Genomic DNA, 18,105 nt, shown 5'->3' on the forward strand with positions numbered 1-18,105 from the left:
GTTTTATTTTTGTCTAAGAAATTTCTCGATTTCCAACTCTTAGGCTTATAGATTAAAGTAAAATAGATAACAAGTTTGAATAAGTAGCAAATTACAAGGATCACATGTACAAAAGTTAATCTCTTTTTTAAGGTATTAAACCACAAGGGGTTAAACTGAATTATTAATTTTCTCCATACATGCATAAATTTTAATCAGAAGTATATGGACTAGTTTAGTACAAAAAATTATACATGAGATAAAATAATTTTGGACATAAATACAACGAATTCAAATGTATTTAATCTTTTCAACCTATCTATATGTGAATGTCATTTAATATAAAGAAAAATTCTGACAATAATAGTAGGCTGGACCTCGGAACTCAAAAGAAAAATATTTAAAATAAAAAATGGAGACGTTTTTATTCTTTTACTTCTTTTATTCAATACTTCTTACGAAAAAAAATAAAAATTCATTTTATTATTTTGACTAAAAAGGCTGATCTAATTGATTGAATAGAGACAGAGGCAAAGGCACCACCTTGCAGAGAGCATCCTTTCTCCGAAGAAAGTTTCGAATTATGATCGTGATCGTGGTCAGTTTCACATGATCGAGAGAAAGGAAGAGTAAAGTTAAAATTTATTTCCATATAATTTTCTTTTAACCCAAGTACATGATCCTACATAGTTTATTAGTTCCAAGATTGAAATAATATAAGAAAAATCTTATAACTATTTATAGCAATTTATTAAAAGCTGTAGTGTGCGTAAAATTTTCTGAAAAGAAAATTCACGACACTCATATTTTATTTTTTAAAATAAAATAATTTACGGAATGGATATTCGAGACATTTTCATCAAAGTGTAATTATCTATGACTTTTGCAATTTAATTGTATTTAGTTTTTTATTTATTTATGGTGTGATCTTAGTCTGATTTGATTGACTCTATTTATTCTTTAATTAATTCATGATGTAAACCCTTAAGGTAAGTCTAGTTAAGTTATATAAGCTATTAAGACAAGTTTAATTAAGTCATGTAAGCCCTTAAGACAAGTCGAGTTAAGTCATGTAAGTCTTTAAGATAAGTCTAATTAAGTTATTTAAGTCTTTAAGGTAAATCTTAATTCAAGTCATGTCAGCCTTTAGGGCTAGTCCTTGTAGGACTCATTACATCTGCTATATATATATATATATATATATATGAGAGGTTGGGCTTTTTTATATAATCATCCAAGTATTAAGAAATTATTTTAGCTTTAATTTTATTTTAGGAATTAGAATAAGATAATCCATGAGTAGAAGTATATTAATCTCTCTTCTCTACTACCACCATCCATCTACTCTCTTTCTTCATCGTACTCTATCTTCTTTCTCCACCATACTCCATCTTCTTCTTCCATCATCACCACCGCCATCTTCCCTCCTACAATTGAGATCCATCACCTTCCATTCTCTTCATTTACCATCATTCACCTAATCGAAGCCTAGACTCTCTTGTTGCCGATCGACTCTAATCAGTCTGTAATAATTTGGTATCAGAGCCACTACTATCCTTGAACAAGATGACAACCACACGTGGGATGGAGACAAGATTGACTGAGGAGACTTCTACGACTAGGGATCCTCTAACAGTAATTGGTGAGGCAATAAAGACCAGCTACTTACCACTAGAACTATTGACTCCACCTCCGCCTACTACCCAACCGAAGGTGTGTAGACCTTGTTGTCAATACATGCATCTATGGCAGAGATGACATCCATTATTCACAAATTCTATGATGAACAGATGCCACAGACACAAAATAGAGAGGTGTGTGACAGAACTATGCTCAATGACGCATGTCGCAGCTCCCTAATTGATGAGCACTAAACTGGTCGAAGAGGAGGATGCCCTAGGGTAGACCCTGGCATGAACCGTTTGCACTAAGACTATGGCTTGAGCGACCCATAGCTAAAAATTAGCCTAAGCCACCTACGGCTAAGGTAGGCAATGGTCCACACTAATGGGTCATGGAGCCGATGCCACGGTGGGCCCTCCTCCACGTGGCAAAAGGGATCCATGCGGGAAACATATGGTGGGCGCGAACTCGTCCTAAGACTAAAATAGTTGAGTCTATTGTGCTGCTTGGAACCATCTAATTGTGATATCTTCCAAATGGAATAAGGCTATTAGGATCGTTTGGTGGTTTAGGGTCCCTTGATAGGCAAAGAATTGATCCGCTCGATAGAGCCAGTCTAGTGGATTGCCTCTCATGAACTTGGGGAACTTAAATTGTCTTGTTCCGACTTGAGCCCTTCCAAATGGCTTGTTTTCGTGAATTGCATGTCTTTGTTCCCTGATTCTGTCCAACTAAGTATGAAGACTTCTAAGCAATCTTGACTAAGTTGACTCAATGGACCATGATTCGAGCTTATCAAAAGGAGTTCGAGAGGATTTGCAATTGCTTACCGGGTCAGACTTAGCCGTCTGCAGCACCTTCATTAATGGACTCAACTCTGACATACAAATGGAGGTCAAAGCCTACAGCCTAGGACATTATTGGAGGCCTTTTCTACAATAGCCATGATAGAGGAAAAGGTCAAGGAGCTAGGAAGAAGCTCCAAGGTGACATGGACCCCTATGGATTGGAGAGGATCCTAACTGACTACATCGAGTGATGCTGGTTTTGGTCCTCCCTCTTGGTCGCAAGTGGGGAAGCCCCTACCAAGTAGCGCTTCTCTCATCGATGTCAAAGGTAATAGAGGAGCTTCTCCCTACGGCTCACCCTAACATAGATCGAGGAAAGGAGGGCTAAGGGGTTGTGCTTCTACTGCGACGAAAAGTTCTCTCCAGGCTATAAGTGCAAAAAACAATCTACGACGATCATGTTCCTAAGAGGAGACGAGAAGGAGCACACCCCAAACCTTACGGGTAGAGGGTTTGATCAAGAAGCAATGAGTCGAGATACTGATTGACTCTACATGTTGTGGGAGAGAGTCCATTGTAAGACAAAGGAACAAATAGTCCTCATGTGGTTCTCATAAGTAGTCCTCAAATTTTGTGCTTCAGTTGAAACAAAGTAGGAATGAGCAAAGTTAAGAGGTTTATCAGCCAACAAACTCATTTGAGACCGCTAGATTTAGAGTGTTTTGATTATAATATATTGGTTTTATATGGGAAAATGAAAATAAAAAGAGGAGCCCTAGAGTCTGCTTATAAATAAAATAGACTCACATTAATTTGATTTGCCTATATGGTTATTGCTTTCATTTTTCATTTATGTGCAAATAACACATGGTACCCAAAGTGGTCTCTATTATTATTCTTATTGGAAAATTGGAGTAGGTCGATCTCATCTAAGGAAAATATTCTACTCTATTCTATTCGATTAGTACATTGATACTGATATATGTTGCTCACTTAGTATAGTGTTTTCAATTGGTCCAAAAATGTCAAGGGACATAATTGTTTATGATGATATTTTCATTAATTTTTTTATCATTTATGAGTCCGAAGACTAGATATGAGCTGGACAAAGGGTTAACCCTCCCTAGATATAGAGGCACTTATGCCCTGTCAAGCTTTAGTCAGTATAGTAAGCTGTATAGTATAAACTTTAAATCATGTGCATCGCTGAACAATTGCTCCGAACTAAACTCCATTGAGATCATCTCCAAGTCGTCGCGCTGCTCCTCTAAGACAATTACATTGCTGAGCAATTAACCGAACCGAGCCATTGAGCTAAGCCACTAAATCATAATAATTATTTAGGGTTGGAGTCGATTGCATGACCTCCTTGGTTATAAAGAAGGATACCTAATAACTCTACTAGAGTTGATTGGGTTTTTTTTAAAATATATTTAGGTGGAAGATGATATTTTATTAGTAAGCTTTACATTTTCAGTATTGGCTTCCTCTATAATGATATTATGCATTCTTCGTAATTCACTCTGTCTTGCTTATATAATGATACACCTTGTTAGAGTTTTTTTTTCTTATTGTATTAGTTATTTATTTTTATTAAAATAATTTTTTTGTAGGTCGCATTCAAACGCGAAAGAGGGTGTGCATTCGAACGCTTGCATCAGTTCGCAAAAATATAGAATGCGAAATGTGCGTTCAAATACGGTCAGACGCGTTTGAACGCTCGCATGCGAATGCCTGCATCAGTTCACATCCACAGAGAACGTCTTTTGTGCGTTTGAACGCGGTCGATCCCATTCGAACGCGATTGGCGGGAGTCCACTAGCATTAGGGTTAATAATTATTATTTTGGCTTATTTGCTAGCCTCTATAAAGGTGTGGATGACAGCTAAAATTAGAGGATGAATGAATATTAGTTTCTATCCTCCTTTATCCTCTCTCTAGTCTCTTTACCCTAATCTCCCTCCTCCCTCTTCACCAACCAGCCACCTCTATCGTTGGCAATGTCTCATCTATCTTCTAATCTCCCTCGTTTGTCGAATCTTCCCTCCTCCTTGGGATCTCGGCCACTTCTTCCCCTTCGTCCTTATCCCTTAAAACTACATCAACCATCTACCCTCATCTCCATTATCATTCATAACCCTAACATCCACTCCACCCGTCACCACCACTATTATCCTCACTCTATCATGTTCTAGTCCCAGTTGTAGTTTGAATATGCGAAGGGCATAACACAAAAAACGTAGATTAGGAAATTACGGATCGATCAACCTTGATTTCGTAATTTTCTGACTACGGGAGAATATTTGGTGAATATTTTCCCTTAGTTGTGTGGACTGCTTCGTGTAATCAATTCAAATCTTGAAGGGATTGTTCCGTAACCTATCATATAACTTATGATATTGTTGAATCAGAAAATAATAAATAATTCTCTTTGTGATCCAACCGAACTATTTATCTATGCTTCAAGTTCTAAGTTCGCTGGAATTATGCCGAATGCGATTTATTGGTAGTTGCAAATTATATTTCTCAGACATAAATAATCAATAGAACAAGGTAGTAAAAGGAAGACAATTAAGAACATAAAGCTAGTAATTCTCCAAATTGGAATTGTGTATACAAACAGTTGATTAAGCTTTTTACCAAAACATTTCTTGACAGATAATCTAATGACATATTCTTAGTGAGAAAGGTATGTCTGTTTCTTCCTTTTTCTTTCTCTTCTCCTCCTCTAAATATGTATATCAAATGTGCATCTCTAACAGCTTTATCCTGAAACTTGTGAGTTTATAAGTTGAATATCTTTTTGTTTTACTTATATAGGTTTGTTGTAGCTGAGTTAAGTTGGATTGTTCTGCTTTTACCACCTTGTGCTTTTATGCTCTATAGTTATCATTTTTCATTGATAGAGCTTGTGGTGTTTTTACTCTCACTGGCGCAAGAGAACTGCATTTGTGGCTTTCTGGCTTAATGAGAGTTTTAACTAATTTTATAGGACTATTTTTATTATTTTTACTTATTAAGCTTTTTTTTTTAATTTTTTGCTTATATTAGAGCATCATGGTTAGTTTGATATTTTGCTTATATAAAAGCTTATAATCATCCCTTTTCATTGGCAATGAATATTTTAGAGAGTTTTGATATACCGAGTTTTCTGTTGGTAGATTCCAACACTCTGGTTGTTAGATTCTTTGAGTTTAGTTATGTTTCTTTTAAAATCTATGATTAAAAAGTTTGTCCTACATTATGTTGTTTAATCTAGGTAATGTCATGATGAAGTACTGATATGTGACTTTAGAACATACTTATAGTTTGTATATCCTTTTCAGCTAACTAACTATTAAAATACTGACTTCTGTGTTCTGGTTATGAGTATTGTTCCTCTAGAAAGCTTTTGCTTCAACTGTAGGCCTGGTTGCTGGTTATGAACCTTGAATATATGTCATAGTATGTATGGCTTGCTGAAGTTTTTAAAACTCAGATATCAATTGTTACTGTCTTCCTTAGCAGCTATGACTAAAAAAGAAAGTATTTTTATTGTTCATTTGCTTATAACCAGAATTTAAGCAATGGTTTTACTATTGCAATGGCAAGTGAAACTAGGTCAGATGTTACTTCTACTGCTATATTTACCAAGTAAATGCAAAGGAACCAAGAGTACTTACAAATTGGAGTTCTAAGCAGATAGATGTACTTCTTTTAAATAATTCCAGAAATTTATAGGAAAAAAAGAAGAAGTTATAAATCAACAATCATTCTTTGCCATGGGACTACTCAAACTAATAACACCTACTCGCAAACATTAAACTAAAATAAACAAAGTTTACTTCTGAATCAATTATTCGGCAAAGAGGAGAACCACCACCGATCGATGCATAACCTTCATTCTTTGGCGCTCTAATAATATATATAAACTGTGCTTAACGGTTTTAGTTTAAATATAATTATAAGAAGGTAAAATGACACAAATGAATCTATTTCAGCTAATTTTAGGGTATATAAAAAGATACACCTAGTGTGGTAATTAGAAGAGAAAATAACACCTATATGATTAAACAATAGCTAGCACGAAAATCATATGATTCATAAGTTCCGTTTGGCGATAGCCACATGTGATGCGAGAGAAGCTTAGGATAATGTTCAATATATAAAGCATATGTTTTTAATTAATTCTTATCTCACATGCACTCTAATAGCCATAAATATATAATTTTTGTCAAAGTAGGCTAAAATATATAAAAAAATCATCGTTTTTAACAAAATATATTGACATTACTTAAATTAAAACAAGAGTAGGATGTTATATAAAAATATGTAGAAAAAAAGAGTGAAGATTTTTAAGAATATCTCTAATCGGATTTCAAAACTCTAAATTTAGAACTCCGTGGAGCTCTAATCTCCAAATGGAGCCCACCTCCAACACTATTTAACTTTTAGAAATGCTCCAAAAATTTAAATTCCGTCTATATCCTTTATAAATAATCTAATTAATTAAATAGAATATATAATTAGTTTTACTAATTAATTTTTAATAAAAATAATGCCATTAGAAACCTCTCATCAACATCTTTAAAATGAGTCTAATATTAAATTATTTAAATTGTTTTAAATATTTTATTTTTATTTCGTATAATATAATTTCGATGTTTTTAATTAAAAAAATAGTAATTTAAAATTATTTCTGAAACTATTAAATATTAGTTGTATAAAGATATCACCAAAAGTTTTCTAACTATATATTTTTTATTAAAAAATAATAATATTAAAAGGACTTAATAAATAATTTAAAATATAATATATAAAAATATATATTATATTAATTAAATAATAAATATAGAGTCCTGTCCATTAAAGTGCACAGGGCTTTAGGCTCGATAATTGGAGCCGCTGGGCTCCAAACCCTTGAAGATGCTCTAATAACAATCCTTGATCCCTTAAATAATATTTATTTTTCTGATTAAAAAACTATTAAAATAAAGGAGAATACTTTTCAAATTTCCTTAATTTGTTAATCTGAGGGTATCTACACTAGGAATATGTCATTATTCTCTTCTCTTCTCCTCTCTCTCTTGTAAAGTTGTAATCTGAGGTATTAAAACGTTCCCAAAATCCCAAAACAAATCGCCACCACCATCACCATTTCCATCGGTCACCATGGCATCCTCAAAAATCCCTAATTCCTTGAAGGTTCTCCTCCTCCTCCTAATCTCATCCCTTTCCTTGGTAGCCTTTTGCAAATCCCATCATCAACTCCTCATCAAATTCCCATCAGCATACCAGATCCTGAAGGAATTCGACCTGCCCGGAGGAATCCTCCCGGAGGGGGTGCAGAGCTACCTCCTCAGGAAAGACGGCACCTTCGACGTCTACCTCGACGGCAAGTGCGAGTTCAAGGTCGCAGACAAGTACCTGGTGAGGTATAAGAGGAAGATCTCAGGGATGGTGGAGGCTGGGCTGGTGAAGGACTTGGACGGGGTGAGTGTCAAGGTCTTGTTCTTGTGGGTTGGCATCAGTAAGGTTGAGCGAGCTGGAGATGAGATTAGGTTCTACGTCGGTCCGATCCCGGCGGCGTCGTTCCCGGCGTCGAGCTTGGAGGAGAGCCCGAGATGCACAAGGAGGAGGGGATATGTTGATTTTTAGCAAATTGAGTACACATATTGTTTGGTTTGAGATTAATCCACGAACTCAGTTTTATTTTTTAGTCTTAATTTTTTAGTAAATAAATTTAATTAGATATAAAAAAATATATATATTTAGTTACTGAAACTAGTTTAGTAAATCAGTTCAAAAAAAGTCCCTCAGCTCAAAGTATATTACTGTAGTGTGTGTGTGTTTTTTTTAATCCAAAACTCAGTTTATTATTCGGTATTATGCTTGTATCTTCGAGTTATAGAATTTAATATATTTTTTTGTTATGCTTTTTTAAGAAATAAAGGCAAATCTATTAATCAACTTCTCCGGTTATGATAAACATCACTCACATCAGCAGTCAAAATAGATATGAGCAAGGGGCATAAGAACCCTCCCAAGTACAGTTAAGACATATTCCTACCATAGTTTGCGAGCCAATCAGTTTATTGATTTGCCCTCGTGGTAGATATGATATAAAAATAGAAAGAAAAAGTAGATAAAAGATACATGTAATCATCTATGATAGCAACGGACGCCCAAAGAGCCGGGTGGAGACCTTTCAAAATGTTAACAAGGAGCAGCGAGTTGATTTCAATAATGAGGTGCGTGATTAGACGGTAATTAAGATAGCGAAGAGCCTCACGAAGTCCGATCACTTCAATAGCCAAAGTTGAGTGAATGATGCCATACCGATAGCCTGCACAGATCGGGAAACCTAGTGAGGAGTGCAAGACAAAGCCCTCCAAACTAGTTTCGCTGGGGCCCGAAAAGGAGCTATTGATGTTGAGTTTGAGAAAGTCTAGGGGAGGTGGCTCCCACCGGATGAGGCATGGAGGGGTGGGTGGCTCAGAAGGCCTTTTGCACAGCGTGTCATAGTATTCATATGCAAGCGCTAGTGTTCGTTCTCATGTGATATGAGTGCTTTCACGGGCGGAGTTAAAAAGGATATTATTATGATGCTTCCATATATTCTAGAACATTACACTGATGACCGTCGGCAGGACAGCTCGCGAGCTCTTAGGTAGCAAGCTAAACTCAAGGAGCCAGAAGCCATCGGCCCAAGTCAGGTCCAGTGGCCCAATGGGTCATAGAGCTCCGAGTTCAGCCCACATGGCCTAAGAGAATGAGCATCTAAATAGGAGGTGAGCAATGGTTTCCTCCTTCGTATCACATATAAGGAAACTCCTATCGGAACACATATGAGGAAACTCCTATCGGAACCCAATCCCAGCCTGGCCAGATTTGGCCTAGTTGGGAGTCAATTTCAACATCATTTATATAAGAACATTTTGACCTTAGGAGCCACAAAATAGACCATCTCTTCCATTTCTCAAGAAGGGTTTCCTCTAAGAGCCGGATGAAGTGGTGAGTTGATTTAGCCGGGCCCGGCCAGAAGGATGGGGGACCCATATCCAATAATCATGTAATAACCCAACCTTAATAAATTTTTTTTAAAGTTTTGCATGGGCACGACGTGGCTGGCCTCGTGCCCATGCAACTGGGCATTGCGTAGGGGTGCCACACACCTCCTAGTGTGGCTGCAACCAACCGGCTGCGGCCAGCTGGCCGCGGCGGGCCCAGCGCCGTCGCAGCCACCGCCAAACCCCCCACCGCCTCTCTTTCTCCCGCTACATCTCTCTCTCTCTCTCTCTCTCTCTGAGGCCGGCCTATCGCCACCGTCGCTGCCACCTCCGCGAGCTTCGGTGAGCTTCTTTCTCTCCCTCTCCCTCTCTCTCTCTCTTCTTCTTCTTCTTCTTCTTCTTCTTCTTCTTCTTTCTTTCTTTTTTTTCTCTTCTTCCTCAGCTTCTTCTCCTTCTAAAAATTTTAAGTTTTGCATGGGCACGACGTGGCCAGCCACAGTGTGGCCGACCTCGTGCCCATGCAGCTGGGCATTGCGTGGGAGTGCCACGCACCCCCTAGTGTGGCCGCAACCAACCAGCTGCGACCAGCTGGCCGCGGCGGGCCCAGCGCCGTCGCAGCCACCGCCAAACCCCCCACCGCCTCTCTTTCTCCCGCTACATCTCTCTCTCTCTCTCTCTCTCTCTCTCTCTCTCTCTCTCTCTCTCTCTCTCTCTCTCTCTCGCTGAGGCCGGCCTATCGCCACCGTCGCCGCCACCTCCGCGAGCTTCGGTGAGCTTCTTTCTCTCCCTCTCCCTCTCCCTCTCTCTCTCTCTCTCTCTCTCTTCTTCTTCTTCTTCTTCTTCTTCTTCTTCTTCTTCTTTCTTTCTTTCTTTTTTTCTCTTCTTCCTCAGCTTCTTCTCCTTCTAAAAATTTTAAGTTTTGCATGGGCACGACGTGGCCGGCCACAGTGTGGCCGGCCTCGTGCCCATGCAGCTGGGAATTGCGTGGCGGTGCCACACACCCCCTAGTGTGGCCGCAACCAACCGGCTGCTGCGGCGGGCCGCGGGCGGCCCAAGGGCCGGTGTTGCCCACCGCCAAACCCCCCCACCGCCTCTCTTTCTCCCGCTACATCTCTCTCTCTCTCTCTCTCTCTCTCTCTCTCTCTCTCTCTCTCTCTCGCTGAGGCCGGCCTATCGCCACCGTTGCTGCCACCTCCGCGAGCTTCGGTGAGCTTCTTTCTCTCCCTCTCCCTCTCTCTCTCTCTCTTCTTCTTCTTCTTCTTCTTCTTTCTTTCTTTTTTTCTCTTCTTCCTCAGCTTCTTCTCCTTCTAAAAATTTTAAGTTTTGCATGGGCACGACGTGGCCAGCCATAGTGTGGCCGGCCTCGTGCCCATGCAGCTGGGCATTGCGTGGGAGTGCCACGCACCCCCTAGTGTGGCCGCAACCAACCAGCTGCGACCAGCTGGCCGCGGCGGGCCCAGCGCCGTCGCAGCCACCGCCAAACCCCCCACCGCCTCTCTTTCTCCCGCTACATCTCTCTCTCTCTCTCTCTCTCTCTCTCTCTCTCTCTCTCTCTCTCTCTCTCTCTCTCTCTCTCGCTGAGGCCGGCCTATCGCCACCGTCGCCGCCACCTCCGTGAGCTTCGGTGAGCTTCTTTCTCTCCCTCTCCCTCTCCCTCTCCCTCTCCCTCTCTCTCTTTCTTCTTCTTCTTCTTCTTCTTTCTTTCTTTCTTTTTTTTTCTCTTCTTCCTCAGCTTCTTCTCCTTCTAAAAATTTTAAGTTTTGCATGGGCACGACGTGGCCGGCCACACTGTGGCCGGCCTCGTGCCCATCCAGCTGGGCATTGAGTGGGGGTGCCACGCACCCCCTAGTGTGGCCGCAACCAACCGGCTGCGGCCAGCTGGCCGCGGCGGGCCCAGCGCCGTCGCAGCCACCGCCAAACCCCCCATCGCCTCTCTTTCTCCCGCTACATCTCTCTCTCTCTCTCTCTCTCTCGCTGAGGCCGGCCTATCACCGCCGTCGCCGCCACCTCCGCGAGCTTCGGTGAGCTTCTTTCTCTCTCTCTCTCTCTCTCTCTCTCTCTCTCTCTCTCTCTCTCTCTCTCTCGCTCACACCCGAGCTCGGGCCCGTCGGAACCGAGCCGCCGGCGAGAGGTCAGCCGCTGGCTGGCCAGCAACGGCCGGTGCCCTCCCCGCCGACCCGGTTCCGTAGTCCCCTCCTCTTCTCTCTCTTCTTCTTCTTCTTCTTCTTCTTCTTCTTCTTCTTCTTCTTCTTCTTCTTCTTCTTCTTCTTTCTTTCTTTCTTTTTTCTCTTCTTCCTCAGCTTCTTCTCCTTCTCTTTTTGCACAATGCTGGGCCGAGCTTAGCGCTGATGACAGTGTTTTATTTATTTATTTATTGGTGTTATTTATTTAGGTTTTCCTTCTTAATTAATGCAAATAGATTATTTAGACATTAACTATTTTATTAATATTATATATATTTCAATATAATTATTATTAACTATTATTTGTATGATTAATGATTATTTAGGTATAAATATAGGTAATACTTATATTTATTATTTATATCCCTATTAGAGTAATATATAGATTTGTAAATTTTAATTATCAAATTTATATACTATTATCCTTAGATATTTATTTATTATTTTATAAAGTAATGACTATATAGTTTCTAATTAATCAAGATATAATTATAATTAGGCTTTTATCTATATTTATAGTTTTATTTTTAAAATCTAGCGAGTTATAAAAATAAGTAGAAATTCTAAAATCTAATAAATCATCATATTTTACTCGAACGGATTATAATGGGATAAACAACTAACTTTATGTTACTTAAACATTTTCAGATCCCGGACCCCTTATTTGAGACCCCGTGGACCTTGCTAACGATGAGTGTCACTCGGTTAATTGACGGACGTGAGAGATGCGTGGTTTGTATCTTCTGATCAGACGGTGAGTAGTCTTATCCCCTAGATCCCTTTCTTAAATTAGGTTATATTATATATTATGTACATGCATGTATTGGCCTCAAGCATGACTATATGACTTTATATAGAGATGATTTTAATCAAGCATATTTTATCTTGCATTTGATTAGGCTGATCTGGGATATGAGTACATTGGTGATATATAGAGATGATTGGAGATGATTATACTGTTATGGTTTTATATCGGGATAATCTCTATCATAAGTATGCATGTGATAGACTACCAGGAGTATGCATGTGTTAGATATATGGTTGGAGTCGGTATTGCATCATTTTTCTCTTGGCTTCTTCACCACCTAAATTCCTAAGTTGCATGATTTGTTACAGTACTGGATATATGCATATGATCTATCATGTATAGGAAATCATGACAATAGTTATGTATATGATGTGATGTGATGATTGGAACGGTATCTGGTCCGGATTGGTACTAGACATACTCTTAGCGTATGGCAGAGTATGGTGATGGAAGATGGTTGTACTCTTAGTGTATGACAGGATACAACTATCATTGATATACCCTTAACGTATGGTAGGGTATGATTACTTTCTTTTGAGATACCTTTAGCGTATGGCAGGGTATGATTTATCTACAGAGATATTTTTAGCGTATGACAGGGTATGCTTTGAGCTTGTGACATGATGTGTATCGAGTTTGGGGCTGGGTACCGTAGTCCAGCATGGTGGATGATATTCAGAGTTGAGATAGATGATTGTGATAGTGAGAGATCTGTGGATTATATCTGGCTCTGACATATACGATTATCTAGTGGTTGACATGCATCATGCATCATCATTGATGTGACTAGTATTATTGGATCATTATTGTTATACATGATATGGTGTTATATTTAGTGATGTTATATGGTAATTTCATCATGTTATATATTTTCGGTTGAGGATATAATATGGTCATTCATGAGAATTGATTTTATTCATATATAAGTTGTTGAGGATACATATATACATGTTCATACATAGCATCATACTACTTTCGATTCATATTATTCCAGTACATGATTTACTTTCTGTTTGGCTTCACTAATTCAGGATAAGGTCTATTCACTGAGTCTTTTGGTCATGACTCTCTTTTTATTTCTTTTCTAACTCACAGATATTATAATACGTGATAGCGACTTGAGATATCCTGATAAGATATTTTAAAGCAAGAATGAGGTGACCTATAAACGTGAAGCAGTATAGAAGATAGTTTAACAAGACATTAAGTTGTATCGTTTGTTATATTTGTACCTTATTATATCAGATGATGATTTGTATAGTATATGTCAGATTATAAAGCACTCGTGTATCAGTTGTTTAGTTGTATCTTGATGGTTTGTTGTGGTCTGTGTGGGTCCTACCAGATTAGGTAGTGGTTTCAAGTATATTATTGTGGACTTGGATATTCAGATATTAACAAGTTTATTTGGTTGATTAATATAATTTATTTGGTGTTGAATTATGTGAGTATGCATATATTAATAGGTATTATTTGATGATGTCATGATTACATATGCATAGGAGTGTATCTGTGGGCGCGTGGGCGTGCACGTGCTTGTGCCGGGCAGGGGCGTTACAAATCCTCCCCACATCTTAAAGGGAATATTAATATTGAGAATTTTTTTATGTAGCACAGGTCCAAAGTGTTGGGTAAGAAGATCCTCATTCCAAACCATGGAACAGATAATGTCGGAAACATACCTCCGCATAGCCAGCAAGCGAGTATTGAGAAAAGTAGGCCGGGTTGAATGCCGTGGATTTCCCATCCCGAATAACTTTTTGGAATCCACCCTGAGTGTGGATTAGGCTAGTCGTAATGAGTTTCCAAATGTCGGCCGAGTTCCAGACATGGTTCTTCTTCCATGGGTGAGGGGTGCCATACTTGGCCTGAACTAGCCTGACCCACAAGGAGTCATCTGAATTGAGAAGAGCTAGGATTATCTTGGTCATAAGGGCAAGGCGAGCTATTCTAAGCTTTCTGACCGCAAGGCCACCCTCTACCTTGGGGAGTGTACCTTGTCCCAAACAATGAGGTGAAGTCCTCTGCGGCCATCGCCCTTATCCCAAAGAAATTTCCTAGCAAATTTATCGATACGGTCAACAACCGTTAGCGAAGTCCAAGACGAGGACATGAGGTGAACAAGGATAGAGTTAATCACCAAGTTAATGAGCGTGAGACGCCCGACCTAATTTAAGTTGGCCTGTTTCCACCCAGCCAACCGTTGATCAATACAAGCAAGCAAGGCCTTATGATCACGGATAAGCTGGCGGACGTGGGAGATTTGGGCCCCGAGGTACTTAAAAGGATAAGTGCTCATGAGAATCGTAAGAATATCAAGCAACTTGGTAGAAGTGTCCGAATCAATGTTTGGAGGGTGATCGACTTCCGATTTAGCTATGTTAATTTTGAGATTAGTTAGCAATTCATATTTTTTGAAGATATCCATGAGCGAGGTGCATGAGCAAGTATCAGCTCTAATAGTAATCATGAGATCTTCAACATACATGACATGACTAATCATAAAGTTACCAAGCTTAAAAGGATAGATTTTGCCGCAATCAACAACCTCATTAATTAAAGCAGTAAGGACATGAGTAACCATAATAAACAAATATGGGGAGATAGGATCCCCTTGCCGAATACTCTTGTGGCCTATGAACCACTAGAACGGGGACCCCTTAATCATAGCCGCAAAAAAGAACGAGGACAGACATCCTTTGATTCAATTAATGAATTTAGACAAAAAATTCATAAAAGTAAGAGCATTCAAAATAGCATTCCAGAAAATTCTATCATAAACCTTCCCGAAATCAAATTTGATCACAAGGTACTTAGTCATATTAGAATGCTTGTTCATCAAGTGAATAATTTCCTATGCCAGGAAAATATTGTCATGAAGATGTCTATCTGCCATGAAGGTGGACTGCTAAGAGGTAATGATCTCAGGAAGATAACATTTTATCTTGTTAGCCATGACTTTAGCAAGGATGCAATAGACCACATTACAGAGGGAGATCGACCAAAAATCCGCCACCCGAGCGGGGTTAGGCTATTTCAGAATGAACGTAATGAAGGTTTGCCCCCAACTTGGGGGAAGAGACTCAGACTGATGAAAATTTGAAAAAGCTGAAATAAGATCCGTCCACCACACTCCAAAAAATACAAAAAAACTCAATGTGAAAACTGTCCGAACCAGGAGCCTTACCCGTCAGTATAGAGTTAACAACTAATCTCACCTCATCAGTCCCAAAAGGCTTGAGGATTTCATCATAGTAGTCTGGATTCAGGGCGGGAAATGGAGGCCAAGATAGATGGGTATGACTAGGGTTACTAGAGGTTTTCGGGGACTAGAGATTAAAATAATGCTTCACAAAGGCTTTGGTTATAAGAGAACTGTCCGAAATAGAAGTATGATTGTTGAGCTCTAAGATTTTAAACAAATTTATTTGAGCACGAATTTTGGCCGAGAGTTGAAAGAAATGAGTTTAGAATCACTATCTTTAATCCAACTAACCCTGGCTTTGCTCTGCCACTTGAGACTGATTTGCCTAAGGACAGCTACGCATCTGTGGTTGAGGCAGGCAAGGTCGTGACTCTCCTTTTAAAACACATGTGAGGTTTGAGTGGAATATCTCCATAGCAACTGAGGAGAACTCTGCCTACCCAACTAGCACCACGACTTCTCAACAATCTCGGAGACCTCCGAAAACTCAAACCGTAACCAATCAAATGGAAAAGGGGTCCTCTTAGGTTTAGCAAAAACATAAAGATTGATAAGAACAAGACAGTGATTTGAAGCAATATGCGGAAGATGCATGGCAGAATAATTTGAATAAATATAAAAAAATGTTGCATTAAAAAATACTTTATCAAGCTTAATATAAGTCGCCATGCCGATTAGCAGAACCAACAAAACCCATATCCTAAAAGCAATAATATAAGTAGAATCCCCCCCGCCCCCCAAATCTTGTCATCAAGGCTCATGATATAATTAAAATCGCTCATCATAATCCAAGGTAAATCTGACATATTAAGTAGACTAAGTTCATGCTAGAGCCAATTGTGAATCAATAGAGTAGTACTAGCATACATAGCCGACAGAAGGAAAAGATTTTTACTTGGCACCGCAACAATAAGATAGATGGCTTGGTCAAAAGAGAGGACTTCAAAGACCTATGCTGCCTCCTCCTTCTAGCTGATCATTATACCGCCAGCAGACCCAATTCCGAGGACATACGTCCCTAACCACTTAGGTTGAAGTCTACGAAAGAAGAAGCGAGACCGACGGTCAGTGAGATGAGTTTCTAGCAGGATAAAGAAATCAAGAAGGTGCATAGACAACAAGTTTGAAAAAGTAGAGCGGTCTTCCCTCTTAGCGAAAATGCCATAGTTCCGAGATATTAGCTTCATTACGGGACCATATCATTGGAGACTCCACCCTTCATGATGCCGGTTAAGGAGATGAGGCCTTCGTTAGTGTTAGGAGATTTGTGGCCCTTGAACTTGCCGGCTTGAGACTTAGGCTTTAGGAGAGCTGCAACTTTGAGGCTGGTAGTTTGAGGTGCTTGAGTGTTGCACTAGTGACGGAAGGCATGAGGTCGTTGTCTATTGGTTCCTCGAGGATGTGGATATGTTCGTCCATGGCCCGCTGTTGGGCAAATTCAAACACACAACAACACAAGAGACGGCCATAAAGGGGAAGATTTTCGTATTGGAAGCAGGCTAGGGGGATGAGAGAGGGTGGGATAAGACCAGAGCATTGGGTGGGTTGATATTAGTAGCCATATTGGAGCGGTGTGAGAGAGGAGGCTCGAGCGGGTTAGGAGGTGTGCAGAGAAAAGGAATGTTAGACGAAGTGGAGTTAGGAAATTAGGGTTGAGGGCTAGGGTTAAGGGTGGGAGCAATAGATGAGGATGCGTGACAGATATCAGGCGCTATTAGCCCAACCTTTGCCACATGGCCCTCATCGAGCTCTATAGGGAGAGTCGAGGGGATGGGCGTCCCCTTAGGAAGTAGCAGTCATAGTGAAGGGGGCCAAGCCCGAGGCAACGTGGCCAGCATGGTGAGTTGATGGCGTAGACTGCGTAGAGTGGTTGACAAGACTCGGGGTTCAGCTTGAGGAGATTTTGTTGACATTGCTAGATACATGCCCCTTTGATTGGAAACATGTGTCTTCATCAGGGCGATGGGAGAGGGAGGGCCTCTCCACTAACCCCATGCCCCAAGGCACTCAGTTTGTGTTTGGTAGCAAACCTAACACACGTGTGGCTAGGTGCGCACCCAAGATGCATGACAGGATGAGTCTAAGCCCGAGACATCTCCGAAGTGGTTTGATTGGACCCGACAATATTACTGTTGGATTGAGACCCGGTAACATTACCGTTGGATTGGGCCAACGTGGCAACATTAATTGAGGTGACGTTAGCCTCTTTGGTAGTCGTGGGGGGAGTTTTGGACCACCCCAGCCACCACCAACTTGGCCGCTGGAGCATTGGGACCACCCCGGCTGCCACCAACCTTTCTCCTCACGTTTGAGCTTGAGATAGACAAATGGAAAATCTGGATAAGCTCCCCTTGGTCATACAACCGCGACCTCTTCGTTCTTGGGCCTTTCAACCAAACCTGCCCCCGGGACAATGGAAGTTCTCCCACGCTGAATTTTGGCTACAGTTCCATAGTCTTTCTCTTGAGTATATGTCGCAAAAAAATAGCTATAGCCCTAGCCAAAAAGGTTGGCGATCTAGTTTGCTCTG

The 18,105-nt window shown here is 40.1% G+C and overlaps 1 protein-coding gene and 1 long non-coding RNA gene across 2 annotated transcripts; both read left to right on the forward strand.

Moving 5' to 3' along the window:
- The first annotated feature begins 7,433 nt into the window (after window positions 1-7,433).
- Window positions 7,434-8,088, forward strand: LOC140795284 (uncharacterized protein At5g01610-like). Its single transcript, XM_073147781.1, has one exon. It carries the CDS (start codon window positions 7,542-7,544, stop codon window positions 8,025-8,027), a length of 486 nt encoding a protein of 161 aa, XP_073003882.1. The 5' UTR covers window positions 7,434-7,541; the 3' UTR covers window positions 8,028-8,088.
- A 4,122-nt stretch (window positions 8,089-12,210) lies between these two features.
- Window positions 12,211-13,652, forward strand: LOC140795285 (uncharacterized). Its single transcript, XR_012110279.1, has 2 exons — window positions 12,211-12,316; window positions 13,466-13,652. It is a non-coding gene; the product is annotated as an uncharacterized lncRNA (long non-coding RNA).
- Window positions 13,653-18,105: the final 4,453 nt, after the last annotated feature.

The sequence above is a fragment of the Typha latifolia genome, chromosome 9 (assembly GCF_019914945.1).
Source record: "Typha latifolia isolate L0001 chromosome 9, TyphaL0001v2, whole genome shotgun sequence".
Lineage (NCBI taxonomy): Eukaryota > Viridiplantae > Streptophyta > Magnoliopsida > Poales > Typhaceae > Typha > Typha latifolia.

What these genes read in the sequence shown, in the direction of transcription:
- LOC140795284 (XM_073147781.1), top strand. Translation starts at nt 7,542, where the DNA reads ATGGCATCCTCAAAAATCCCTAATTCCTTGAAGGTTCTCCTCCTCCTC.